General features: G+C 44.6%; 1 protein-coding gene across 1 annotated transcript in view; it reads left to right on the top strand.

Moving 5' to 3' along the window:
• The window catches only part of fras1 (Fraser extracellular matrix complex subunit 1), a 119350-nt gene that overhangs the window by 16006 nt on the left and 75429 nt on the right, over positions 1–27915 (top strand). The window contains 8 exon segments of the mRNA XM_062380547.1: positions 2369–2458; positions 4218–4365; positions 11313–11456; positions 14308–14454; positions 22305–22448; positions 23858–23998; positions 24202–24342; positions 24424–24591. Of these exon segments, the coding sequence (XP_062236531.1) occupies positions 2369–2458; positions 4218–4365; positions 11313–11456; positions 14308–14454; positions 22305–22448; positions 23858–23998; positions 24202–24342; positions 24424–24591 (1123 nt within the window).

Below are 27915 nucleotides of genomic sequence, written 5' to 3'. Positions count from 1 at the left end.
ATTTCCCGGCCTTCAGACAGGGCCACTAGGAAGTTAATGGAAGATGTCACTTCTTCTTCATTGGTGTTAAGGAGGAAATACAGGTTAGATGGGACTACGGGGGTGGGGGGGGCTGGTTGGCTGCTCCCATCACAGATAAGTCACTCAGTTAAGAAGAAGTAAAGTGAACGACAACATGAACCCTTAACGATCAGAGAGGAAAGAGTCACTGACATCGACGTGAAGCTGATTTCTTACATTAAGACAATTGAGTTTTGTGAAATGTTGTGTTTAATTATGCAAATTAGGCGTAATTTAATTAACTTTCCAAAGTCTGAACATTCCATGAAGCCACGTTCAATACTTCTTTTCATTCTGTTGACATGAAGGAGCCGGAGGGTTCTCTACAACGGGGGGGTTTGGATCTCTCTCTCTTTTTTTTATCACTCCATAAATCAGGAAACACCGGTCAGCGGCCACAGAAATATCCATCCAATATAACAAAGTTTGGGATCATATTTTTGGAAATAAAATGTTCTATAAATCAGGACATGAAATATGAAAGAGCTCCTCAGTGAAGGGCCTCAGAATATAGATGTGGAGGTGATGCTGGAGGTTTCAGGCTCAGGGAATAAAGTAAAACTCCTTTGGTGAAATTGGCTTTAAAAATGTTTATTGTGTTTGAAATCCAAACACAAATAGTACAACAATAGAGAAATAAAAAAACTTGATCTTCTGGTGTATTGTGGGGATTCTGGCCCCTGATCCAGATCAGCTAAATGGTTTCTTCCCTGAGCCTCTGTGTTTAACACCCAAAAAAGGTGTCTCACTCTTGAAATTGGGTCTGGACACTTCCAGGAGTTTGTCTTTCATATATGCAGAGAGCTCAGGGTTTAGTTTACAGCTCATCCTCACTGGCATCGGCTCTTTTCACCAGTAACTCTCTGGTCTTTCCCAGTTGAGCGTCCTCTTCGTGTCTGGCTGATCTCTGTTTCAGCCTTAGATATTTAGGATTCTTCCAGTTTCAAGTGCCCCCCTCGCTTGCACTTCATTTTCCTGCTGTGGTCGTGGACATGGACGTTTTTACTCTGGGAAGGCTGACAGGGAAAGTTCAGGAAAAATTCCCGAAGCAATCAAAAGTGTCCGGACTTCAGTGCAGGTCTGAAAACATCTCTATTCACTGAACCTCCACCTCCCGGCTCCGAGGCTTCCTCACATGAGAGCAACAGAGGCACCAGTGGAGCGTCTCACATGAAGACATCACGCGTGGCCCAGTTAGGAATGTGGGACGCTGGACGTGGGAGACAACACAAAGCGTTGGTTCAGGTTATTAGCTGGCGTTCTCATAGTTACTCTTATCCCCCAAAATGACCCACTTCCTGGCTCCACGTTGACTCAACCACCTCATCCAGTGATTCCTCTCGTCAAGCAGATTTCATAATGTTGCTTTAATACACCCCCCCCGCGACCAGCTGAGCCCTCGTTAATCACGCTGCACGTTGATAATTACAGCCGCTAAGTGTCATTAACGGTGAAGCAGCGTAACTGGCGGCGGTCCAGGTCCCGAGCGGAGCAAGGTCACTCCGCTAAGAAGCTCGGAGCCGACCGGAATCAACCCTGTGTGTGTGTGTTTGTGTGTGTGTGTGTCTGTGGAACAATGGAGACAAGGTTGTGGGTTTAATGACGGCCCTGGGTCAATAGTCAGAGAGAAGCAGTGGTGTGCAGTTATCGTAGGAGGCGGATGAGAATTTATCAGAGTGTGTTGAGGAATTCTTCCCATCAGAACCATGCATTAGTGAAACATTGACATTGTAATATCTATAATTCCATTTGAGCTCTTTTCCATATTTGTGTTTTTCTGGATTATTAAATATATAGCATCAAAGATTCTCTGTGCACATGTGGTAGTGAAGAGATTGTTCACACTCCTCCAGTGTTTGAATCTGAGAGACACAAGGTGTTTTGCCCAAGAGACACCGGGCAGAGACGAAGACGGAGAATTATGGAAGAAAGATTTCCCAAAATTGTCACCGGGTCTTTTGTTTTGTGGTTTTAAACTTTTTATCTGTTCCTCTAAAACTTTGCCTGCTTTCATTTCTTCTAATTCTACATCTAAAATTGTAGAGGTGGCACTTGCAGGTTTTTATATTATTATATTATTTGAATAATCAAAGCACCATTGTTTATTTTAGCATAAGCATTTTAAATGATTAGAAACTACAGATTGTTCCAGTAAATAAGTGGCATCGCACTGGAGCATTTTCACACCACCTTGTTTAGTCCGACCAAGAAGTAAACTTTCTCTGTATATTTTTGATATTAAATCTCTGTATGAATTGAGTGGATCAAATCTAAATGAATGTACATGGATGTGTTTTGTTGCTTTCAGGGATCGGAGCTTGTTCGACCTTCTGGAAAATGCTGCCACGAGTGTTCCTCCGTGAAGCCGTCCTGTGTGCATGAGGGGAAATCCTACAAGGTGCGTCTGGGCACTGATTCTAAACAGACTTCTTTAAACTCACTTATTTCCAGAAGTAAGGAGAAAGGTCTGACAGCAGAGGAGGCTCCTACACAAACATTAATATTAGTCTGGATATAAATATATAAAAACAAACTCTAAACACTGATAATGAAAGTTGCAGTGACACAGACTAAATGCTTGTCCCAGAACAGAGGGAGCATATTACTCTGGGCTGTTTAGTGTGTAACAATAAAATGTTTCCCTTATTATTCCGGCCCATTTAGTTTTGAGTGTGGTCAACTTAATTATTCAGAGTCTAGTTGTGGAAACCAAGAATGCAAAGGCTTTAATTTTTCTCTTTCTCTGCTGAGGTGGAGGAGGGGGGGGGGGGGGGGTTGAGAGCAGCCTGAGCTATTATCCTCCTCCCTTGGATTTTCTTTATCTCCTGCAGGAATTCTTCCAAACTGTAGAAAACAAAAACACGAGATAGGCACTGCATACTTATCAGAAGCCTCCACCGATCGATACCCGGTGTCTCCGCTCGACCATCGTCCTCCGCCGGGAGACACTCACCTGAAAGGTTAACGCTCCAAGTTCTGTGGCTCGATCGTTGGTGGTTCGGACTCCAGAGGGATTCGTACAGTGTGGAAAGTTGATTGTTCCAAATGAACCATGTTTTGCCTAAAAGCACATTTAAAAGCACACTGATGGGCTGATTACTTTATTTTGATAGTATATAATCAGGGTGTGATCCCACAGAACATTTTGGTGATACGTTGGATATAGAAGCTTCATCTTCTGTCTGATAAAGAGCAGCAGAGACAAACAGTTCCCTAAAATTCCATCAAGTCAAACCAAATGTCTCACCCCCGTACATATCTGTCCCCTGAAATATGTCTCATTTCGTTCATCGATATCCACAAATGATTCCTCTGGGAAATTGTTGAAAATATCAAAAAGAATCCCTGAAACTAAAAAAAGAAAGTTCTCAATCCGCCATTTTGTCCCAAGTTTAAAACATATTCTTTTTAGGCCCATGTTCCATCCTTTCACCAAGTTTCAAACCAAAAACATGAGCCAACAAACAAACAAACAAACCATCAAACCAACCAACACACCAGCCAACAAGCATTAAACAGGCAGGTGGTAGTTTCAAGAACAAAATACATGTTGTTCTAAGTAGAACAAATGTAATACATAGATATTATAATGATGTAAATCCTGTTTCACACCTTTCGTTTGGGTGAAAGTCATCTGTGAATCTAGAAGATGAAATTGTTCCCCAGTTGTTACACAAACATCCAGTTCCCCCATCACACCCGATGAGAAGTGAACCAGCCTGTCTCCTGTGACTGGTTTCCTGTTCTTTAGTTTCTCTAGAGCTTTGAACACAAATGGTTTGTGAATAAGGAGCCGAGCTAAAAAGACTTGTGACGCTCAGAGAACCTTTAATTCAGTTCTGTCCTTGTTCCTGATGTTCGACCTGTCGACCCTCTGTTTGCAGTCATGAAGTAGTTTCTCTTTTTCTGGGTTAAATAATGTTTGTTGATTGTCTGTTGGAAGAACTCTCCGTCCTCAGTGGAGTTGTGTCGGTCTGACTCAATCTGCTGTGAGAACGTTTCTGAAAGTCGTGACTGTGCAGCTTCCTCCAGAAGCGACCTATCAGCCTTCAGCTTTGTGTCTGTTCTGTGTGGCTTCTCTCTTTTAATTCTGATTCAGTTCAAGTCCTGTGTTATCAGTGTTTTCAAACGGCCTCCCCCCCCCCACCTATCTCCAGGACTCGGCTCAGTGGACCGATGGAAGCTGTCGTGAGTGTGAATGTCGCGATGCCCAGGTGACTTGTTATCTGCGGTCCTGCCCCACCTGCCCTACAGGAACCCTGTCTGTCACCCAGGAGGGCGGCTGCTGCCCCGAGTGCCACCAAGGTACGTCACTGCAAAGTGTGTGTTTGTGTGTGCTGTGTGTGTATGTTGTGTGGCTGTGGCCTCCTCTGTAACTCTGCTCTGTCAAACCTTGTGGCTTTTTTACATCTCCCTCTTTGACAGCACACAAATCACAGCCGTTCCCTTCAGGATGAGCTCCCTCCTTCATTTGACATAGACCTGTGTTTAAAGGGGTAGTTCACCACATCCGTCCTCAGATGCTCAAACACACTCGTGGTATTCAGCCCAGTGTCGAGTTGTTTTGGGAAGAAGTTGTCTTTTTAAACTTTCATACACCTCCCTCACAAATCTCATTGTTTTTGTTGCTGCGTTGTCGTTTTCCAGACGTCTCTGTGTGTGTTTGCTGTTTGCCGGTGCATCAGTCGGATGGAAAGTCGTTCTCACTCTTTCCGTCTGTTTAATTTTGCACTAAAAACCTTCAGTTTTCTCTCTTACTCCACTCTTGATTGAAATATCTCTTAAAGTTGCACCACCAGCATCCATCAGAATACACAAAAATACCACCAAACCAGTCCCAATGTGTAGAATCTCCAGTTCCCAGTGCACAAATACCTGTGTTATCCTTCAGTGGGGGGGCTTTTTGTTTAAAATCCAGTCGGTCATTTGAACAGAGGTGAAATCAGGGCACTGCAGAGGGAACGTGTTGCTCTGTGATTCCACAGCTCAGGGGTGAATCTCTGTTGTCTTTAATGGTGAAGCACTTTCCCTTTTACTTCTCTGGAAAGATGCTGCCGGTGTATAAATACTCTCCTAAAAATACTGCACATGTAAATGAGAAGCTGGTTGGATAAATAGAGGCGAGAGTGAGAGTGGGAGGGGGGGTGGGGGTGGTGGGGGGGACTCATAAACAGAGAGACAGAGGGAGTTTATCGATGTGCAATGCAGTCGGACCAAATCCAAACTGTCCCTGGGGGGGGGGGGGGGGCAGCGCTGGCCAAGCTGTACGCTTCCCAGTGCCATCACCTGAGGACACACAGTCAATACACAGCCTCCTCCATCTGCCACTGGTTTTAACTGGGATGTAAACCTCTGTTCAAACTCAACATGCATGTTAATATTTACAGTAAACTGGCCGCGGTGGTGGGATGTGAATTTCCAGGCTCCAATTATTTTTTCAAACAGCGAAGGCATCTTTTGAAGTTTGAGGTGTCCCCCTGAATTTGCGTTTTTTTTTAACGGTACAATAGTTTTGAGAAGAAGTTTCAAACTTTCCGAGCGCAGCTGCTCGTCGCCTCCCTCGGGCCTGAAGGGAACATGAAATTGCAAATTCACTTTGTCTGCAAATTTTGGTCCGCAGCAGAATCTACACCCTGTTTAACAATTAATGGAAGAGAAATAAGTGTGGGGGGGGGGGGGGGGGGGGGGGGGGGGCGACTTTAGGGAATAAACAAGAAAGTCTCTAAGAGGCTGCGGGGGGGTTACTGTGTCTGACATGCTAACAAAGAGATTAACTTGGAACCAGAAGAGGTCACAAAGAGGATTTCATTAATCAAGGAAATAGCAATAAACAAAGCTCAACTTATATTTAACATTCCGAAAATATTCACAAAATAATGAATGAAATAGAGATTAAAACAATAACAAGTATATTACAACGATAGAAAGTACTTTCATGGCTCCTACACAAATTGAACTACACAAACCACCCGGTGGTTAGACAACTCTACCAACCAGAGGAATTTCACTCTACATTCCTTTTCTTTCCACTTTGACCTTTTACAACCAAATTCGAATTAGATCATCCTTGAGTCCAAGTGCATTTGTGACATGTAATGAAAGTTGCTTCCGACATCCCTGATGTAAATAACAACAACGTGAGGTCACATGACCTTGAGCTTTTGACCTTCAACCACCAAAATTGATCGGTTCATCTTTGAGTCTGAGTGAAAGTCAAATTTGAAGAACTTCCTTCAACGTGTTTTTAAAATAACAAGTTCACAAAAATGGAACCGATGGACAACGTGAAAAACAATATTCCTGGATGCATAAAAAAACAATTTCCTCTTCCTGCCTTTTCCATTCAACCTATTTCAACAGGAAATATCACAAATTAATAAAGACAACTCTCTGAGGCGTCCGACTGTGGCTTCAAACTCATCTCCTGCTGGAAGACAGTCACATGGCAGCGTTTGTGTTTCACTTCCCTTCCTGAGACAATCCGGCTCCGCTCGTCTAATTGACTGAAGACAGGAACGCAGACTGTCAGTAATTACAAATAAACAAACCTATGTTATTCTCTCCTATAGATAAACAACCCAACAGGCAATTAAACAGGGGGAGAACGTTGTTTACATTTCTGAAGACTCATAATTAGGTTTGGCAGCCTGAATGAATAAACAGTTTTTCTTTATTGCACCATACATTCGGGGTGTTTGTGATGATGAAGCTTAATAAGGTTGGATAGGATGAAGTTATTATTACTATTAAAGCGTTTCTCTGCAGCAGCGTATTAAAAATGTCGATTTTATATATTCTCAGGCAAAATCAACAGTCTCATTAGTCCGAGTAAACAACAGAGGGAAAACTATAAATTGTAATATCCTGAAGTAGACACTTAGTTTTTTCATCTGAAGGCTCAGTCGGGAAAAAAAATAGAAATTCAAATGAGTTAATCTTCATTCAACAGATTAAATAAACGCCATATTGGCTTTTAAAGTCATTCACCGGCTTGTGCACTTAATATTCAGCTGATTTAACAAATCAGTCTCTTGTGAATGAAGCTCTGAGTTTGTACCAGTGACAGAGAGATTTCACTTCAACTATTACAACAATGAAAATGTGTTTTTACACATCAGGTGAATTTATTCTACAGGAAACAGATATTTAGACATAATCCAGGCTGTATTCGACACACTTTATAAATGTGATAATAAACGTTTCCCTTGTTACTTCACTGAATTTATCCAACAGCTGCAGTTTAATATACTTTCCATTAAATTAGAAACATTCTGCTCATATTCAGCTTGATTATTTTAATAAGTACTATAGTTTACATGCTTTAATGTCCAGAACCATGTTGTTAACTGCTTATTAAGCTCAAATATGCTTTTATTTTTTATATAAAATGCACTGGAGGTGGACTTTAAAACTGTATCCAGGTCAATTAGTGGAGTCCTTTGGCTTCTTGTCACATTTCATAAAAGGAACAGATGCATTTTCCTTCCAAACTTCTCAGATTCTTTAATTTAAATATCTCTCCAAGGCTCAAAGACATCGATTTATCCAATAATCCAACTAAAGAAAGCTAAAATTGAAGGTTTCAGGTTCACGCTACTTGTTCTGTCTTTCCTTCTCTCTGACTGATACAACCTTTTAATCCACGTTAGCTGACAGGCTCCTAATGAACAACACCGAGTGAAGAATGGAATGGAAAACCCTTCACTTTCTGAGATTCATGTCTGAGGAGGACGAGCTGCAGCACTCAGAGACCTTTTTCATTTTCTGTCTTTATCAGGACTCGAAGAGGAGTTCATGTGACCAGTTACTCTTCATCCTTTCTACCACTGTGAACAGTGTGTACACATATGTGTGTGTGTGTGTGTTAAGTGCAACGTGAGGAGGGGCACGTGTGTATAATTTAAATAGGTTTGTGTTATTTAGATGTTTAGTCGCACGTGTGTCATCACTTTTTCAGCCTGTGTGTGTTCATGGGTTTGTCAGTAATGCTTTCTCATCGCCCCATCAGGCCCCACAATGCACCATGATGCACCATGATGCATACATTATACACACATTATACACACATTATACACATTATACACACATTATACACACATTATACACACATTATACACACATGCATGCCTGGACCAAATGAATTAAACATGATTTACCCACTAAGCGTTTTCTACACCGCTGTGGGAAACAGAAGCGTTTTCACCCGCGTCCGTCTGTCGGCCCGGTCGGGGGTTACATTTCCATACGCTGCTGAAAATAGAAAATAGAAGATGGAAGATGGAAGAAGGAAGAAGGATGAATATATACTCTCTTCGTCTTTCTCCAACTGTAAAACTTCCTTCAAGCCCATTAATCACGGCCGTCCACGAGCCCAGAGGTCGGCCGCCTCTCGTGAACCAGGCGAGCTGCTGTGGATGTTCACTTCCCCCCCGCCTCTGACCCACTGGGAACCTCTTTTCAAGCCAGTGTCTTTTACCAGTATGAAGATTTGCAGAGTGATGCGTGTTCGGATGTTCAGGAGAAAGAGTTCCATGTGTTGCCAGTTGACGACACATTCAATATTCATTCATTGTGAATAAACAGGCGACTCTGATCTGAGACTAAATCCATCACGACAACATCAGCTGCTGTACCGGTTCAATCAGGCTTCTGAGTGCTGCTTCGAGCTCACACACTCAATAAAGACACTAACTGCAACCCTCAAAAGTGAAGCCAAAGCAGCTTGATCGCCCCCTGGTGGCAGGCTGCAGTATAGCTTATAAAACCCCACCTTGTCTATATTAGTGGATGTGAGTAAACTAACGATTCCTCGAGCCTCTGCAGACTGAGGAGGCTCCGGCTCACTGCAGTCACTTAATCCTGTCGATGGTTTTGTGTTTTCATTTGAAGGTTTTAATGGTTTTAATGGTTCTGATGCAGTTTAATTGAGTTGAACAAAGAGCCTGGTGTCTGAATGGACCTCTGAATGGTGCACAACCTTTTAGTTACCTTTTAGAATCAGGCTGTGAAAAGATGACGATGAAGTCTCTTTATGTTCGGTGGCAGGGAGCCAGTCTCAGCTGGATGTCAGCATCGAGCCAACAGGGTGACTGGCAGGTGTTTGTTTTTCTCATGTATATCTCCAGTGAGGTTGTTTGAAGCTGTTTCTGCTGCGTATGAACGAGCTGGTCCTCCGAGGCGATCAGGTGAAGCTGCTCGGATCCGTCCGCCTCACTCGCTCACAAACTTTGCTCTTAATCACGGCTGAAGTTTTTAATTTTGTGCTCCAGGGATTCTCTCGCTGGCTTTGCTGGAGAGGAGATTAAAGAAGCAGCGTGTGAATCTTCAGTAAACAGAGCGGCTGAACCCGAGCTGTCATGAGGCTTCACCCTCGATGGTGAAAGAGAAAATCTAATTCTGTGAAAACACATAAGAACCTAGAGCTCGTTCTTCTGCTGAGGCCGAACAGGCCCCTTGTTAAACCACATCCACATCACAAGATCTGGATTCTTTTTCTGGTGGATTTTTTAAAGTTTTTGCTAAATATTTTAGAAATGAAATGTTCTATAAATCAGGATGTGGATGAAATAAGAAGGAACCCCTCAGTGAGAGCTCTCAGAGATCTCAGGTTCAGAATAAACACCTTGAAACGCTGGTTGGAAGTTTTTCTCTCCGATGCTCTGAGCAACGAAATATCAGATTTAACCCTTTCACAGTCGAGCTCATGTCTTCACCAAGACCCAACGGTCCACTTCAATCTAAACAGGCTGCACCAAATTACACACAATAAAAAATTTAATTCATTTTTTCACCAAGATCCATGAATTATTCTCTGAGAAATCAAAGAAAATGTTGAAAAGCGTCTCATCTCACGATGTCAAAGAAACAGAAATCAGTTAAATGGGTTCTTTCACCAGGGTTCCATAGTTTTTTTGCATAATTTTACTGAATAACAAACGCAGAATAAGACAAAACCTCTTGGTGGAGTTTCATATTGAAATATACTGGTTTGTCTTCACTGGTTAATATCCAGACATTTCTATAAGGCTCAGGATAGAGGCACAAAGGAATTCCTCCTCAGCCAGAGCCCGACTCTGTGCAGGAGATTGTCACTCGAGCTGCAGCGCTGGACTCAGCTGAGCAGAGAGATAAACACACAACTGATATTTGTAATAGACAATACTCCCGTCGGTCGAGCAGAACGTGCACTGCTAAGTATCTCATCTCCCACTTGTCTCACTTGGCTAATTCCTCCTCCTCCTCCTCCTCCTCCTGAGTCTTTAAGCTCCGAAGGTTGTCTGTCCATCAGGGAGAAGATGGAGGGGGGGTGATGAAATGTCAAAAAACGAGAGTGACTGACATACAGAAGGAAAGTGGCTGGTGGAAGAAAGATGGAGAGAAGATGATGAGGGACACTCGAGTGGGGAAATAGATATTCTCTCGTATTCTCTTTCACTCCTTCACCCTTTTTCATGTGTTTTCTTATTTTCACTCTCAGTCTTAGTTAATGTTTATGGGGTAAAACATGAAACATTAAACTGAAAAAAGGGTTTTAAAGGTTTGAATCTGTTTATTGAATGATTCATTCTTCTTCAAAACACATGTTTAGAGTATCAGGTTGGTCGTTTCTCTCTCCAGATCTTTGTTTTGAAACATCATCCATTCTGTTGTAACTTCACATTCTGCTGATAAACTTTGTGTTTTAAGACTTTCAAATATTCATAGCTTCCTCCTTTAATCCCAGTCGCTCCACACATGAGGGGAACAGGCTCCTGTGTTAGGTGGAGAGCCGGTAGAGCAGCTGGGTCGCTCTGTGGGCAGCGAGGCACTTTGCACTTCATCACTAAACGCACAACGGTGGAGCAGTCGGTCGACAGCAGAGAACCGTGCATGTTCTGAGAGTCTCCCAGTGGGTCGCACTCACTGGAACTCCACCAGCACAGTCTGTTACCACAGACGTTAATGCACTGGACAGGCTGTGTTGGATAATTAATTATGTGTGTGTGTGGGTTTGAGGGTTTGTTAAATTAAATCCCTCCGCTAACTGAATTCCAGCACAGACTCGAATCTGGTCGGGAGAATTTGCATGAAATTAAATGATAATGTGAGGCAGCGTGTGTGAGCGACTTGTGTCCGGCAGAGATGTGGACCATGAAATAAGTGTGAAATTAGATATTAGAATATGTGTGTGTGTGTTTGTAATAAGTGTTTTTTTCCAGAGAATACAGACGTACTTTATTTTTTCCATTTCTCTGTGTGTGCATGTTTTGCAGTCCAGTGTCACGCCGACTGTCTGTCGTGTTCGGGGACTCCTGATCACTGTGAGAGCTGCAGGGACCCGAAGGCCGTCCTCCATCTGGGCCGCTGTCTGTCCGTCTGTCCGGCTGGACACTATCCAGAGGGACGAGTGTGTAAAGGTAGGTTTTGGTTTTTTAATATTTTTAGTTTACTTTATATGGAAACTGCCCCTTATCATCCAGTTATCTCGTTTTCATACAGTAGAGACATTAAGATAAACCATAAACTATATATTAAGATCCAAAGATAAACATTAATTCAATTAACACACTCTGGCTCCAGGGGCAGGTCTAGGGGGGCAGGGGCCCCAGCAAGGTGCCCCTGTTCTGTCACCAGTCGCTTACTAACAGCACAAACAATAAATAGGACAATTTGATAAGAATGTTTATTCACTAAGCTTTTTTGAAGGATCAGGAACTCTCCAGGGATGTTGGACATATGATTGCCCCCCCTGTGTAAATGATGGCCCCATCATTGCCCCTGGTAGAGAGAAATCTGAGAGTAGAGCAGCTGGCTCGCTCCTGCTTGTGCCTGGAATATTTCGGCTTCATTTACGTGCAGTGGGAGGAAGTGGAGACGTCTATTCAATAAACAAGGACTTTCACAATTAGTAGTGATCCATATTTTGAGCTGGAGCACTTATACTCTGTCAGAAAATATTTAACCCCCCCAAACTATATAGTTTATTAAAAATCATCACAAACAGGTTATTAAGCTCCAGTATATCATATTCTAGATACTCTCCCCACCCCCCCCCATGTTCTGCTCGCCACAGTTTGAGCCTCAGATTTGGTGTCTTCTACGTTGGCAGACAACACACACACACACAAAACTCAGGTTTCACTGTTTTCATCTACTTCCCTTCGTGCAGACAGTGACTTCCTGACTGGAGCGACATTTAAAACCAAGCCTTCCGGATTTTAGCTGCTAAAAACAAACAAATCCTTTGGAAAAGTCTGGACGAGTCAAAGTGCAGCAGTGAGCTTGAATTAAAAAGCAGGGCTGCAGCGGAAGCTCCATCTGGGTTGATAGTGTGTGTGTGTCTGTGTGTGTCTGTGTTTGTGTATTCGTGCTGGTTCCAGGTCACATTTTCCTCGACTTGAAAACCAGCCGCTCCACCTTGACTGAGCGTTGACCCACGACAGCTGTAATCTTCTCAGTGTTTCCTCTTGGAATCAAACCGTCACAAACCGTGGCCCCGTCACATTGACCCGTTCTCCCCCTGGAGCCCCGGCTTCAGACGCCCTCAGCTTTTCACAAAGCCGTAAACAAAAAACGCCCCCGACGCCGTTAAAGCCCTCAGCCGCAGATAAAGGTTTTAACTCTGCGGCTCAGGATCCTGGATGTGTGGCTTGTGAATGAATGTGGTGTCATAGATACTTCATTCAACCGGGAAAGTGGCTCTTTAGAGCTGAAGGTATGGCTCCTGCCCCCCCCCCCCCCAGCGGCAGCACCGTGGAATCCTGGGAAACCTGTGATCGACAGGATCAATGATGAACGACCACTTGTTGTTTGACGTCTTCTCAGGAAGGAAAAAGCTAAACTGACTTTTTTAAAGATTTTAACTCAGATATCACATCACGAGTTAATGATGTGCTAAAATGTGGATATAGATTTTACTTCTAAAAAATCTATTAAAGAGGAGTAAGTTCCTGGCGATGGATCAGGAAAATGAATGAAGGTTATAAAGAAAATGTCTTAACCTAAACCTGCAGCCGACTCATTCGCATAATATTAATTTATACCTAAGAATGAAGTACCCAGTATTATGTTTATCACCTACTGTCAGATTTGTGCTTTTATGATATTTTATTATGCATATTTGACTTTTTTTATCAGTGGTTTATTAGACAATGAGTCATCAGTTCAGTATAAACGTTAAAAAAGACAATAAAACATATAAATCTGATTTCATCTCTTCTGTGAATCGTCACCGTCTTCATCTGAGTCGTCATCATGACATCTCCTCTTTCTCTCTCTCTCTCTCTCTCTCTGTCTCTCTCTCTCTCTCTCTCTCTCTCTCTCTCTCTCTCTCTCTCAGTCTGAGTGGGCGGCTCCGAGGTTTAAAGGGGATTTAGATGCTTTTTTTTTTGCTGCATCTTGAGATTTCTTAAAAGAAAATAAAAAAAGACTATGAAATCTCCTCCTGTTCCATAAGCACTGGTTTCATTATTGTCCAGGGAGATTACGCTGCACTGAACAGACCCGTCAGTGCTCAGCTGCCGGAGGGAAAGATCTTAAAGAGCCAAGAGGACGTGTTTAATATGAGGATGAAGCAATGAGTCGCTTCTTTCTCTCTGGAATCTACTTAGTGTCAGTTGGTTTATTTCTCTTTTAATACATTTTAAAAAGAAAAATAATCTGTGGGACTTCTGCTCTGTTTAAATATATGTACTTCTTTAAATAGTCTGAATCAACCAGACCTAGGTTATATATTTGGGTGACTTGTGTATTAACTGTAACTGTAGACGACAAACGATGAAGGACAAACACACTTTGAGAATAATACTGAACGTGACTTCACCCTCCGACATGATTTGACCTCGAGAGACACAGTTGTTGTGAACGGAGTATCTCAGGAACGCCTCCAGGGAGTCCTTTGAGATTTGGTGCAAACGTTCACTTGGACTCACAGATGAACTGATTCGATTTGGGAGGTCAAAGGTCAAAGGTGGACTCACTAACTAGGTTTTTGTGCTTTTGAACTTAAACAATGGTACTGGTCGGAGGAAACGATCAACCACAGGATGAAAATGTCAGTTTTTAGAAACCCCCCCCCCCCAGACTATATATCTCCTGAAGCTCTGGATTTAACTTTCCCCTGTGATCCCGTGCACATCCTGGTTCTCTTGTTTCTCTGCCCTCCTCCTATGACCTGCGATGACGGCCGGTCCTCACACCATGAAGAATGAAAAGTCCTGTTTGATGTGAAAGACTCTCTCTGCCTCCCCCCCCCCCCTTCTCCTGCAGCCTGCCAGTCCACCTGCTCCACCTGCTCCAGCCAGTGGGACTGTCAGTCCTGCGGCTCCCAGAAGCCCCTGCTGAGCGCTGAGCGTGACCAGTGCCTGGCTTCCTGTCCCACTGGCTCCTACCAGCACGACCAGACACTCTGTCGCCGTGAGTACCGCCGGGCCGCCACCTCTTATTCTTTAAATGACACTGTGATAAATTGGCTCCTGTCTCACTCCTCCTCATCCTCTGTCTTTTGCCTTCTTCATGTGGTTCTGTCTCCACTTCTCCTATCTCACCCTGTGCTCTGACTTTCCTTTATGCAAACATCGAAACTCTAACGCATCTCAGTCGAGTGCGTTCGGCTCGTTGTGGTGTCAACGGGGCAGAAAGTGCATCTGCAGTTCAGCAACAAGCAGCTGAGTTGTGCGTCCGTGTTTCTGGAGCTGGAACTCAACTCTGTGTGACTTGTTTCCAGTGGATCTGATCTCAGAGCTGCTTCGAGCCGATGTTCTGACTGAATGTTTAACAAATTTTGGTCCTGAATCTCCGAGGGGTTGAAAACTGTAGCGTCAGTGTTGTGGTTTCCCTAAAGAAGTCGTCATTTTAGAGAGGCTTGTGTGTTACCGTCTTCCTTCACTGAGGCGCTCCTACACTTTGGCTCAACCTCCCCCCGGGCGACTGTTGGGTAGAGTTAGTCGAGTTCAGATGCGTTTGAAAGAAAATACAGGAATACTTCAATTTCTTAGTCAACTTGAGTATACGTTTATTTTTACAAACATACATTTCATTTTTTCCACATTTCTGTCAATAGTGTGTCCGTGTGCTTCCTGTTCCTACTCACAAGTTTTGATTCGCTTTTTGTTTCAAAGGTTTTTATTATTTCATTCTGTAAGCGTTGCTCTCTGCTCCTGTCAGTCACTCCGCGCCCACACAAAGAAAAAACGAAGTCTCCATAATCCCTGAAGAAGAAAGCTCTGTATTTTCTATTTGTTTACGAGTCTCGAGTTAACAAATCATTTTTAACATTGTTTTTTATCTATTTGAATTCACTAGATCCAGATTTTTATTTGGATCTGCACCAAATTATACTCAGTTGTTTGTCGGCAGGATAATGCAAAATCTACTTTGTGGAGGGGACGGTGCTTGACCAGAGGAAGATTCATGGAATTGTAAACATTTTCCTTAATATTTCACAGAATAATTCATGGATCTTGATGAAATTTGGTGCAGATCCAGAAACAAGAGTGATATTTAGATCTGAAACAAAACGTTACTGGAAGATCTCCTTTCATTTTCTCACATGGATTCACTCTGGAGCTTTTAGGGGTCTTGCAGGAGGAAATCTGAAGCCTCTAACTCTGACATTTGCATTCCCACCTACAGCCCCTCTGGGTATCAGGAGATTATCCTGTCCAATGTCTGAAGGCAATTTAAGTTCAGCACAAGCCTCTGCCAAGGCCCAACACACCTCACATCTGCACACTCACAGATACCACTCCTCTAAATTTGTGTTTTCATAAAGATCTTCCTTATTATTCCTGAGAAAATCACCAAAATGTTAAAAAGTATAAAGATCTTAACAAAGAACGTGTGAATGGATCTGACCTCTATAACTCTAGACCTAAATCATCTCAGAAAGTGAATGACTTTTTGTTTGGCCTCCATCCTTCCTCCAAGTTTCAGTAAAATCATCTCAGTAGTATTTCCTGCAGACAAACAGCAGTGGATCCTAAGTAGATGAACACATGTTTATGTTTTATTACTCACAAGCCTCTGCAGTGGATAAAAGAATGAGTTGCTGTACAACGTGCTAATCCAGAGAAACATCCGTTACTCAGCTAATCTACCTCACAGGTCTCACGGCGCTGCAGAGCCTGCACCACTAAATACAACCGCAGCTCTAAACCGCCGGTAAACCCCAGCAGGGATTCTAATGTACACTGAGCGGTTCGGCCGAGCGCCTCCACCGAGTCGGGGAGAAAGACCTGCCGAGGGGACGAAGGTATGGAAAGAGAGGGAGAGAGAGAGATGGGGAGTGGGTGAGAGAGAGCAGAATAATGTGATTAAATTCAGGCCGGTTCTGCAGCTCAATTTCACACCTTAATGAACATTGTCAGGAGGATTGGAATTCCAGACCTCCCCGAGAACGAGCTCCTTGGACGAGCTTAAACCAGATAGATCCCGGCAGCCATTGTAGGGAATCCAGCTTTGACTTATCCTGCCTCCATCCTTCCAGCTTCCTGTGTACGTACAGTTCTGGCGATTGTACAAAAACCTCCTCCTGGAAATCCCACTTTATGCATTCATGCTGCGTCGGTCCTGCTTCGGTGCCGCAGACGCCGGCGGCCTCCGTTGAAGAAATCCCTTCTCATGCATTAATCCAGACTCCAGACTGCATTACCGCTGCAGGAACTCCATTCTCCAGTGATGCACTGGAGAATAAGAATGAATACAGTAGCAGCAGTGATGCAAGATGTCCCCTGACATGCATTTAATGTGCATCAATGCAGATTTGATTCTGTGGAAAACCCTCATCAGTGGTGTCGGAGTTCACTGATCGAACCCTCCGTGTGTCTCAGGCTGCGTCCACACCACGTGTAGGAGTTTCAGTTTGGACAGGCTGAGACTGAGAGGTTTAGAAATGATCACACTTGCTTTATTGGGTCTCTACGGTCATGACGAGGTCCTCACCGATTCGTCAGGCTCCTGTCACATGTGACGTTTGTGCTCAGACGGAGGAAAAACAGGTTTTAGTTAGAAAACCACTTTTCAAAACGTACATGTAGTCATATAGACAAAGTCTCACACCACTTCTGGACTCCCCACGTTTGTTTATGGGTGAAATCTGCAGGAGGGAACGAGGGAGGAGGTGGAAGAGGAGAGGGGATGGGAGAGGACGTCTGTAGTGAGTGTGTGAGGTGTTGGGAAGGTGCGGGGGGGGGCGCTTTATGGTGGATTGTTGTTTTCTGGCAGAGGACCAGGACCACCCAGAGCCCGGTGTGTTGCTGCAGGCCTCCCGAGGGGGGGGGGGGGGGGGGGGGGGGGGGGACTGTCTGTGCATGTATTAATGAGTCAGCTCATTAATAATTATGGGCGAGTGTTGTGCTAAAGATATTGTCCTCTCTTGTTCCCCTGTCTCCTTTTCTTCTCGTCCTCTCTAACGAGTTACTCCTTCTACCCCCCCCCCACCCCAGTCATCTGTAACAGCTCGGTGAGATCAACACAGACTGAGCATCTCCTCACGACGTGTCTCTGGGAGTCGGGCCGGGAGGGGAAGAAGAAAGAGGGTTTAATATTCAGCTTAGAATATCTTTAAACTACAGCTGATTCCTTAACACATCTATTCTGTTGAATTCTCCTGAAATCTATCTTGTTCAGCTGCAGAGTCCAAACAAAGTAGAGTAATTGTGTTTCCAGCTTCCTGCTAAAGCGAGAAGAGAACAGTGTTTGAGGTCTGAGGAGAAATAACAACGATGGAAGCAGAATCTCTGAAGACAATAAAAAGCATCGAAAGATCAGGAAGTTTAAGAAAGTTTGTTTTCTCGGTTGCAATTAAAAAATATTGAAAAGAGGTTTGACCAAAGTCTGGAAAGTCAGAGCTGAGGTAGAACAACTTCAAACTTCTTTAACTGTTGATACTGAGAGACGTGTTTGAAATATGGCTGCTGGTCATTTGATCAATTCAAACAAGTTGTGTCACAGTTTTCTGGAGTTGGACAGTGGAACCAGTAGGATGGGGACGACTCTGGATGGTTGACCATGAGGTTGTTGTTTCAGTGTAGATTTAAAAATGCAGTCGATTAATGTTATGATGTAGAAACATCCCAAAACAATATAAAACACCAGGTGGCGCTATGAGTACCTTCGTCTATAAAAGTGGTAATAAATGTAATATTAAAACCAGCATTAATGCATTTCATCAGTCATTTAATTTAGTTAACAGCTCCAAAACACATTTAAATGTTTACTTTATCTTTAAAAGACAAGAAAACCTGGAGATTTAATCAATTCACTGCATCACTTAACGATCCCTTCAGTCTCCTGCTCACAGGTTTGATTCTCACTCAGGAGATTAACACGTTTAGAGTTTTAGTTTCCTGCTCTAAAGTTGAGATGAGCAGTTTTTCATTCTGCGACCGTCAGAATAAATCACATTCAAATCTGCTGCAACAGCTGATTCCACAGGAGAAGGCGTTTTCACCTGAAGCCCCTGTCTCTTATTTTGAAGAGCTGTGCTGAGTTTAATTACTGAATCTCTGGTTCCATCTCGTTCAAGGTGTGTGTTTGTGAGTTTGGCAGCCATGGCAGTACTCGTGTCCCCCCCCCCCCCCCCCCCATAACCCACCCAGAAGGACAGAGTGTGAATATTATCTGCTGCACTGTGTGGCTGTGTGTTCCCCCCCCCCCGGTCTATGCAGAGCTGTCTTTACAGAAGCTTTTTTGGCAACTGGCCTGCTGGGATTACATTTGCTGATAACTTTGCTCTTTGGGCTGCACAGGAAAATAAATTGCTTTCCTGCGCGGGGCAAGGTAAAGGAGTTGTAATCCCCCCCCCCCCCCCCTGTTGGCTATAACCATTTTGTGGAGAGCGAGTGTGCAGAGTGACCCGGTCATTCAGTCACATCGTGTACAGGAAGCTGCCAATTGCCTTCGCTTGTGTTTTTTGCTTCGTCTGCAAAAATAGGGTTAAATTCCCGGCTGGAAGGGATTCATTATTTAAAAAGGAAAAAAAATACAGAATTTAGTTGTGAGTACGTGGATTTTGTTATGAACATTTAATGCACACGTGCAGCGGCTGAGTGAGGAGCTAATGACTGTGTTCAGACTGTTCATCATCTCATCTCCGAGCCGAGGAACCACGGAGCCTCTGAGGAGCCCCGACACACTGCGTCTAGAAAAGAAGGACATTAAAATTGAACAAGAGTGTGAAGAGCTGGAGAAAAGAAAAGACTTGAGAGAGCGAGAGAAACAGACACAGAGAGAAAGAGCAATGACAAGAAATCTGGTGTGAAGCTCGACAGAGAGAGAGTGGGGCCAGAGGGTTGAGGCAAGAAAGAGGCCGGGACAGAGAGAGGAGAGCATCGTGGGAAGAGACGGGTTCATGTCTTCAGAAGCAGAGACAGAGACCTGGGGGGGGGGGGGGGGGTGTTAGAGAGGAAATAGAAAGTGCTGAGGAGCATACAAATTGAAGAGTGGAGCCAGGACAGTAATTCAGCTGTCAGTCAACCTGTTGGGCTCCAATCTGCAGCGGAAACTTTTCTCCCAGAGCGAAACAGGAAACTTTACTTCGGGATGATTGACACCAACGACAGCTTAACAAACTTTCAGTGCAATCACATGATCACAGACAAAAATGGTTTCAGGCACATTTTTTGGAGCCGTACATTTTTAAACATGGTTTTAAAATATTCTGGATTTGTTCCAAATGCTTCATCGTGAGCGTTGTCTCAAGGTGGGGAAACTCAAGATGTTGGCGAGTCACTGACATCATCACGACTTTCTGAGGAGGACGTGAATACACAGTGAACATGATGAAACACAAACAAACTGTATATCCACTGTGATATGGGGATTGTGTTATCCTGCACACACGAGCTGAGCAGCCGGTGGAACGTCCTGATATTCTTCCTCAAGTCGTCCTCTGTGAAATATAAAAACGTGGATGATTTACCATTTCGGAGGTGAAGACATCTCAGAGAGCAGCAGCTTGGTTTCTTTAAATCAGCCGGTGTCAGTGATTTAAATCCCACGCTGGGAGAAAAGACAGATTTATCCACCCACTGTAAAAACGTGTGGAAAACTCAATTTGGCCGCCGGTCGCTGGTAATTCTTCACCCTGAGTGTGAAGAGCAGAGGAAAGAGAAGAAAAGAACGAGGGACCGGCGAAGGGAAGGCGCTGTGATGTGTTTCAAAGTCTTCAGAATATTCTTTGGACTCTATTTTATTCTAGTTAACATGGATAATAAATAGTGTAACACAAAAGGTGACAAATTGCAAAAGCTGATTTTACTGTATGAGACCAAACTTATGAGAAGAGTTTAGTTTGGTCCATGTCAAAGTCACTCACATGGAGGAGGCTGGAGTTAAGAACAATGCTGCTGTCAGCCACCAGGGGGCGATGGAGGCACTTTGGCTTCACTTAGTCATCCATCTTTATTCTGAGGTTTTAATAAAATACAACTCGCTCAGAATGAAAGACAGAAAAGAACTAAATAACAAGATCATTAAAACTTTTCGACAAGTTTTAATGATCTTGCTGTGGAGTTGTTTATAAAACTTAATTTAAATACAGTTTGCCTCATGTTACATAAACGTGTTGGAGGTGAAGTGTGGCCGTGAGTGTTGTTAGAAGCTGAGTTGTGTTGCTGCTGTGAAATCTGTGTTGTGTAGATGATAAAGTGAGAGTGACACATGAAGGATCAGATTTATCCCCCCCCACCAACATACTTGGTGAAGTCCAATCAAGTGAGTGAGATTCTCATCAGCTCTTCTTACTCAGAGCTGATTCAATTAAGTTTTGCTCGTCTCAGTTTATTTCACCTCCTCAGCTCTTTTCTTTATTTTTGACTTTCACTTGTTTGTGTCTCTCTCTCTCTCTCCCGTCACCTCTTAACCTTTGACCCCAGCATCATGTCTCTTCGTCCTCTTCGTGTACGGCTCCTCTTCTTCATCCTGAGATGTTTGTGTTTGTACAGACGTCACACACAGGCCCACTCGCTCGTTGTGAGTTTTCCTGAACTTTCTCCATCCTCCTTTCTCTGAAGAACTCCCTCTGACATTTTTGGGACATTTTACAATATGCAAACAACAATGGCGTCTACAAAAGAAAGGGGAAACCCCAGAGGAGCCTCTAACGACCTCTTCAGGAAGGATTCTTGGAGTTCTGCCACAAACCTCGAACAACAAGACCGAAAAGAAAGAAAGTGACTTTCTCTGTGTGATGATCGATGGACCCGTCAGCCGGGATTTCAAAATCACAAATAAAAGAATCTGAATATTCCAGCGAACATGAATTCCCTGTTGAAAGGTTTTTAATCTGTGCAGAGTTCCTGGAGCCGAGCAGCAGCTTGTGTGCATCAGACATCTTTTGTTACTTGTGAAGTAAACAGAGTCGTCACTTTCCTCCCGTGTTTTCCTGCAGCTCCTGTTTGTTCTGGTCTCTTTCTTTCTTTCTTTCTTTCTTTCTCTCTTTCTTTCTTTCTTTCTTTCTTCTGTTGTTTTTTTCTGGTGACTGTTTTGTGGCATCTGGACGCTGGCAAACCGCCTGGGACCAGACCAGTCGATGCTGGTACAGGGTTTAGAGAGCTGCTATTTGTTCATGGGATTCAATGACACCCCCCTCCCCCCCCCACACACACACACACACAGGTATGAATTCGCAGGTGGTTGCGAAGGCTCAGAAATACGGACATTTAATCAGCATTACCACCATTTCATCAAAAACTAAACTGGATTAATTCACTGGAATTATGAGGGATGACGTGTGTGTGTGAGTGTGTGTGTATGTGTGTGTGTGTGTGTGTGTGTGTGTGTGTTATTCCTGGTGTCCTCTTGCTGACACACCTGCCAGACCCACAGTTAAATCCTGCTTTCACTGTTCGTCATGGCTGATAACATGTGTTTTACTAGTGTGTAAATAGCGTCACAGACCACACACCTACACACACAGACACACACAGACACACACACATTATTTAGTTTTCAGGTTTTTTTTCCTACAACCTTTAAAGCAGCTTCTGCGTTAAATAAATAAGTTTTGTTAAAGGTCAGTGTTTCTGCATTATTTATACCATTTGCAATAAATCATTCATGACACTCAAATCCAACTCTAGGTATCGTTGTTCTGGAAAGATTTGATTTAATGTCCTTTCACACCTTGTTTGTTTGGTCTGGACCCAAAAGAGCAGAAAGGTTAAGAGAGAGAAGTTGATTTCAAAGTTTAGCCGGAGTCATGATGTGTAAAAAACCACAAATCTGAAACCAACACAACACTTTCTTTGTGATCTTTTCCTCAGACTGTCACGAGTCGTGCTCTGAATGCAGCGGGCCGACCCAGCAGGAGTGTGTGTCCTGCTCAGACCCGGCTGCCTTGCTCAAGGACGGGGAATGTGTCCCGGACTGCGGCGCTGGATTCTACAGTCAGGACGGCGTCTGCCACGGTAACACACGACACATTAACACACTGAGACGAGGACATGTTAAAAACATGGGACTCGAACCCGGAGCTTCTCCTCAAGTCAGTTTAAACTGAAGGACACATAAATACATTTATAAACCCATACTTTACCCTTTAACTGACTTACCTGACATGTCTTTATCTATAAATAAAAACTTTATATATATCGACAAATGGACTGTCTGTTATCTGCAGTTCCTGACAGGTTGTTGGTAAAGAAATACATAATAATAATATATAATATATACATATATCGTGGATTTCTCCAGGTATAAACACACTTAACTTCTGCAGGCATCTGTAAATTTATATAAATGTATTTTGTTGACTGTGCAAAGGTACTATTACAGCCGCCATATTATTCTATTTATTATACTTAATCTTATAATACAAAGTGATGCAGGTACTTTTGTTTTCCTGAGAATTCTCCCACCGCAGAAAAACAAGTTTGCAAAAAATGTAATTAAACTATGAAGTCATTCTATCTGCACATTTATCTGTTGTCCACAAACGTAGGGAAACAGTTTGAATTCTAGTATCTGTGAACACGTGGGTCTGTGCGGTCGTTTCACCGCCACCTGACACGCGTGGGCCCATCACGTGTCACAGGATGTGGCGCTGCACTGAACTCAACCCGAAACAATAAGAGCGTGACTGTCGGCGGTGAGCTGGAGGTGAAGGTTTGTTTGGGCTTGTCTCTCCCTGAGGATCCTCGCCAGCTTCCACGCCATCAGGCGCCAGAGTGTGAAGTCAGCAGCAGCCGGAGACAGAAACAAACAATTAAAAAGAAAAAAAGAAAGACCACAGTAATTAGCTGCTCTCTCCTCCACTAATGAGAATCTCTGAGTGGAAGAAGATCTTGTATGAATATGAATGTTTTCTATTTTTGAGTGTTGGGATGAAGAGGAGGAGGAAGAGGAGGCGTCCCTCAGGGCGGCGGTGAACTCGGCAGCATATAGAGAAGGGGGGGGGGGGGGGCTGTGTGTTTACCTCCCGCTCACATCGAGGGGACGCGTCACTCAGAGACGAGACATGTTTTGGCAAAATGTCAAAACTTGGGGGATGCTCCTGGTAAAAAGGTCACGTCCATTAGAAGTTCCCAGTTGACGGCTGGTTTGAAATGTCAACATCTTGAGAGCTGACGGGTTTAACTTCTCTCTTCGTGTCCTCGGGGTTTTGTCCTGGACCGGATCCGAGAGGTTTAGTTTGTCTCGTCCCCCCCGGGTGGTTTTAGTCTCCATCAGAGATCTCAGTGTGTTTGGACGTGTTGATTTGTCAAAGTGACGGATTTAAAACAAACATTTTGTTCTTCCTCACGTAAAATTGTATATACATTCATTTTTAAACTGAGCTTGTGATTCTTATCTTTCCAACATGAATTAATATTCACAGCCTGCGACTCGTCCTGCGCCTCCTGTTTCCCTGACAACCCCAAGTGCATGAGCTGCCCTCCAGCCACCGCACTGCATCATGGGAAATGTATCAGCCAGTGTCCGGCTCAGCATTACCTGGACAACCACAACCGCTGCAGAGGTAAACCCGAGTTACACCGAACACGTCATTGTTGACCTTTTAAAGTCGTGAGAAAAGGAAATCTGTGTTTTGATCGAAATCTGTTTTAAGCCGTCTTTTTTCAGAATTTAATTTATGGGATTCATTATTGTGCAGAAATGCAACCTGTGATCACAACACAGAGTGATTGTCCATCTCTAACTGTGTCCCCTGAACCCCGGCAGCCTGCCACAGCTCCTGCGCCTCCTGCTGGGGTCCCTCTGTCTCCCAGTGCAGTCTGTGTCCGGCCGGGCTCCTCCTCCATCAGGGCCAGTGTGTGGACGCCTGTGGGGAGGGGCTCTACTCGCAGGACAACACCTGCCACAGTAAGAACCAGTTTGAATTAAAATGCCAGTTGGAGTGATTGATAATCCTCCGTGTTGACCCTTGACCTCTCGTGTTGTCAGACTGTCACCCGTCCTGCCGCTCCTGCGTCGGGCCGCTGGCCTCAGACTGCCTCCGCTGCCTCAAGCCAGAGGAGGCCCTCCTGCCGCAGCCCGGTGTCCTGCTGCATGGCGTCTGCACGGCCGCGTGTCCCGCACGCAGCTTCCTGGACCACCTGCAGACGTGCAGAGGTGAGGCGCACGTTCACACTTTGGGTTCGATTCCCTCCTGTTGTATGTGAGAAGCACCAGCGGCGTCTCTCTGTGTGCCACCGGTCACGGCTGTTTACCAGTCATCCCTTAACGAGTCAATCTGCACTCAGTCCGGAGCGGTGAATTGATTTGTTCGACCAAATTCAATCAGAGCTCAGAGGAAAATCCACGACAAGGAAACAAAATGGTGTTTATTCAACCAAGGCAACGAGGAAGCCAACTTGGAAAGAGGTTTAGAAGTGTTTGGTGGATAAGAGTGAAAGAGATGTGTTCTCTCAACGTTAGAGCATCCAAACCTTTTCCAGTAATAACACTAATTAAAATAATCAAACTGAATGTGTCTCCTTCAGGTTCAGACTCGTAATAGTTCCCCGGTAAATGTCAGACAAAGGTCACGGTGACAGGAAACAGAACGAGGACACGCGATAGTTTGGATTTGTGTCTTTTGTGTCGTACACAGACGTGACTCGACTCCTGGGAAACAGAAACTCAATACAGAGCTGCAGCCCCTGGGTTTGAAACCCGCGGCCCAGTTGCACTCTGGGTAGGATCCTCGTCGGTGCAGATGAGTCTGTTTTCCAGTCACTCAGCAGCTGTCTGTCAGGGTGGAGGTGCAGCTCAGCTCCATCATCTCAATTACAGGCTCCCCCAGAGGAATGTTGTTATAGTTTCCTGTTAACTGACGGCTCCTGGATTCCTGTAACTTTGAAACACTGTAATTGGTTATTCCTCCAAAGTCCCGTGAGAGGGAAGCGAGTCTCACCACTGATATGAAACCTGCTCTCTGGTTCTCCGAGGGTCGGAGTTTGAAATCTCTCAAGGAGTAAAAACATTTTCCTGAGTTAAGTGAGTCGTCTTGCTTTTTACCTCAGAGGAATGAGACTCATCATTTTTGAGTCAAACAGCCTGAATATGATAAACAGGAAGCCATGAGTGTGCCTCGCTTTGATTTTTAAGTTCAGACCGAGCCAAGAACAGACTTTTGTTTACTTCACCTGGAATCGAGAAGCCGTCGGCAGTATTGGATTTCCTTAATCCTCCTGCAGGAGACAATTACAAATCCATGAGTCGTAGGTGGAGCGTCCACTAACGCCCATTATCTGTTTAATCACATGGGACCAGCACACGGAGCCGATACAGGAACCAGACGCTTTAAGATTGAGTTTCCTCACTCACCCACGAGCGAGACATGGAAAGAGGATATTCACAAAAACAAGATATTCAGAATTGGAGGAGAAACTTCATTAGTGAACAAAAAGTGTTGTTTGATTGACGGGAGCATGCCCCCTGCAGAGCGATGGGACACATCATCATATTCATTGTCTCCTCATGATTTGCAGAAGCCTCACAGAAGTAAGAAGCGATGGAAACCTCTTCATCCTGCAGCCGTTAGACTTGTTGACATCCTGGTCTGAGGTCGGAGCTGCTCGCCCGCTCCTCCTCAGTGGGTAGAGGAGTCGGCTGCCGGCTGAGGACTGATGCGATTCTCTCTCGGACTCTATCTGCAGCATCTTGTCGTGACTTCAGTGATAACAGCCTCCTCTTCGCCTCGGGGCAGCTGGTCAGCGATTAGCTACAGGGAGCAAAGAGGAGCTTGCCTCATACCTCCCAGTGTGTGTGGGCGGGGATGGAATCAGAGGGTTTGTTGCTTCTAGTCGTGGAAAACCAGTAACATGTGAAACCAGTAACATGTAAAACCAGTCTTGTATGGTCGCTGATGTCGACGTTAAAGCAAAATGAACATGGGTGATAAAAGCATCGGCCATAAATAACCTCCATGTTCCCTGATGTCATCTGAATCGTGCTTCCACCAACTTCTAAAAATCTAATATTGAAGTTTCACATTTTGGACGATGGTTCTGCAGAGAAGTGGCTTTGACCTGCTCGTCTCAGTGTGGTTCTGCTGGTGTGTCGGACTAAGTGCCACTCATCCAGGTGCACTCACTCCCAGCTTCCCCAACCAGCTCCACGCGCAGGGGGCTGATGGTCGTTAAAGCTCCATTCACAGCTCTATGTAAATCAGCCGTTCCACTCCGCCTCTGCTGTGAGGAACAAAAGGTTTCACTCAGCGGAGAGTCGCAGGGTTCAGGTGCAACTCTGTGTGTGTGTCTGTGTGTGTGTGTGTGTGTGTGTGTGTGTGTGTCTGTGTGTGTGTGTGTGTGTGTGTGTGTGTGTGTTTGAGACAGCTACTGTCCTAAGTACTGTTAGAGGAGTGTGTGTAAACATGGGCTCACACACTCCAGTGTTTATGTACACATCAACACAATCACAGACAAACAAGTGAGCTGCTGCACGCTTAAAGCATAGAGAGGAGAGAGGAGAGAGGACAGAGGAGAGAGGAGAGAGGAGAGAGGAGAGAGGAGAGAGGGGAGAGGAGAGAGGAGAAAGGACAGAGGACAGAGGAGAGGGGACAGAGGACAGAGGAGAGAGGAGAGAGGAGAGAGGAGAGAGGAGAGAGAAGAGAGGAGAGAGGAGAGAGGACAGAGGAGAGAGGAGAGAGGAGAGAGAAGAGAGGAGTGAGGAGAGGGGAGAGGAGAGAGGAGAGAGGAGAGGAGAGAGGACAGAGGACAGAGGACAGAGGACAGAGGACAGAGGACAGAGGACAGAGGAGAGAGAAGAGAGGAGTGAGGAGAGGGGAGAGGAGAGAGGAGAGAGGAGAGGAGAGAGGACAGAGGACAGAGGACAGAGGAGAGAGGAGAGAGGAGAGAGGAGAGAGGAAAGAGGAAAGAGGAGAGGGGAGAGGAGAGAGGAGAGAGGGGAGAGGAGAGGGGAGAGGGGAGAGGGGAGAGGAGAGAGGAGAGAGGACAGAGGAGAGGGGAGAGAGGAGAGAGGAGAGAGGAGAGAGGAGAGAGGAGAGAGGAGAGAGGAGAGAGGAAAGAGGAAAGAGGAGAGGGGAGAGGAGAGAGGAGAGAGGAGAGAGGAGAGAGGAGAGAGGAGAGGGGAGAGGGGAGAGGGGAGAGGAGAGGGGAGAGAGGAGAGAGGAGAGAGGAGAGAGGAACTGCACATTGATTCCAAATATGCCAAACGGTGTTGTTCATATTCTGGATATTTTTACTTCATTTCTGGAAAGTGCAAAGTTGAGACGTGTCGTCCATCTTGATTTAAAGTGTGTGTTCCCTGTTTAGACATTATTGGTTCGTATTCATCAAACTAGGCCTTATAAGTGTAGTTTGCTGTATAACTCTGGTTATATAGCGTCAAGCAGAGACGCAGCATGATGACTGATGTGTCGCTGCCTGTCATCTCTGAATCCTGCCAGTCTCCATCTCTTCAATCTGCTGTGAACTCAAACCTTCACAGCAG

This window comes from Platichthys flesus, chromosome 3, assembly GCF_949316205.1.
Source record: "Platichthys flesus chromosome 3, fPlaFle2.1, whole genome shotgun sequence".
Lineage (NCBI taxonomy): Eukaryota > Metazoa > Chordata > Actinopteri > Pleuronectiformes > Pleuronectidae > Platichthys > Platichthys flesus.
This window is presented reverse-complemented; position numbering and strand designations above follow the sequence as displayed.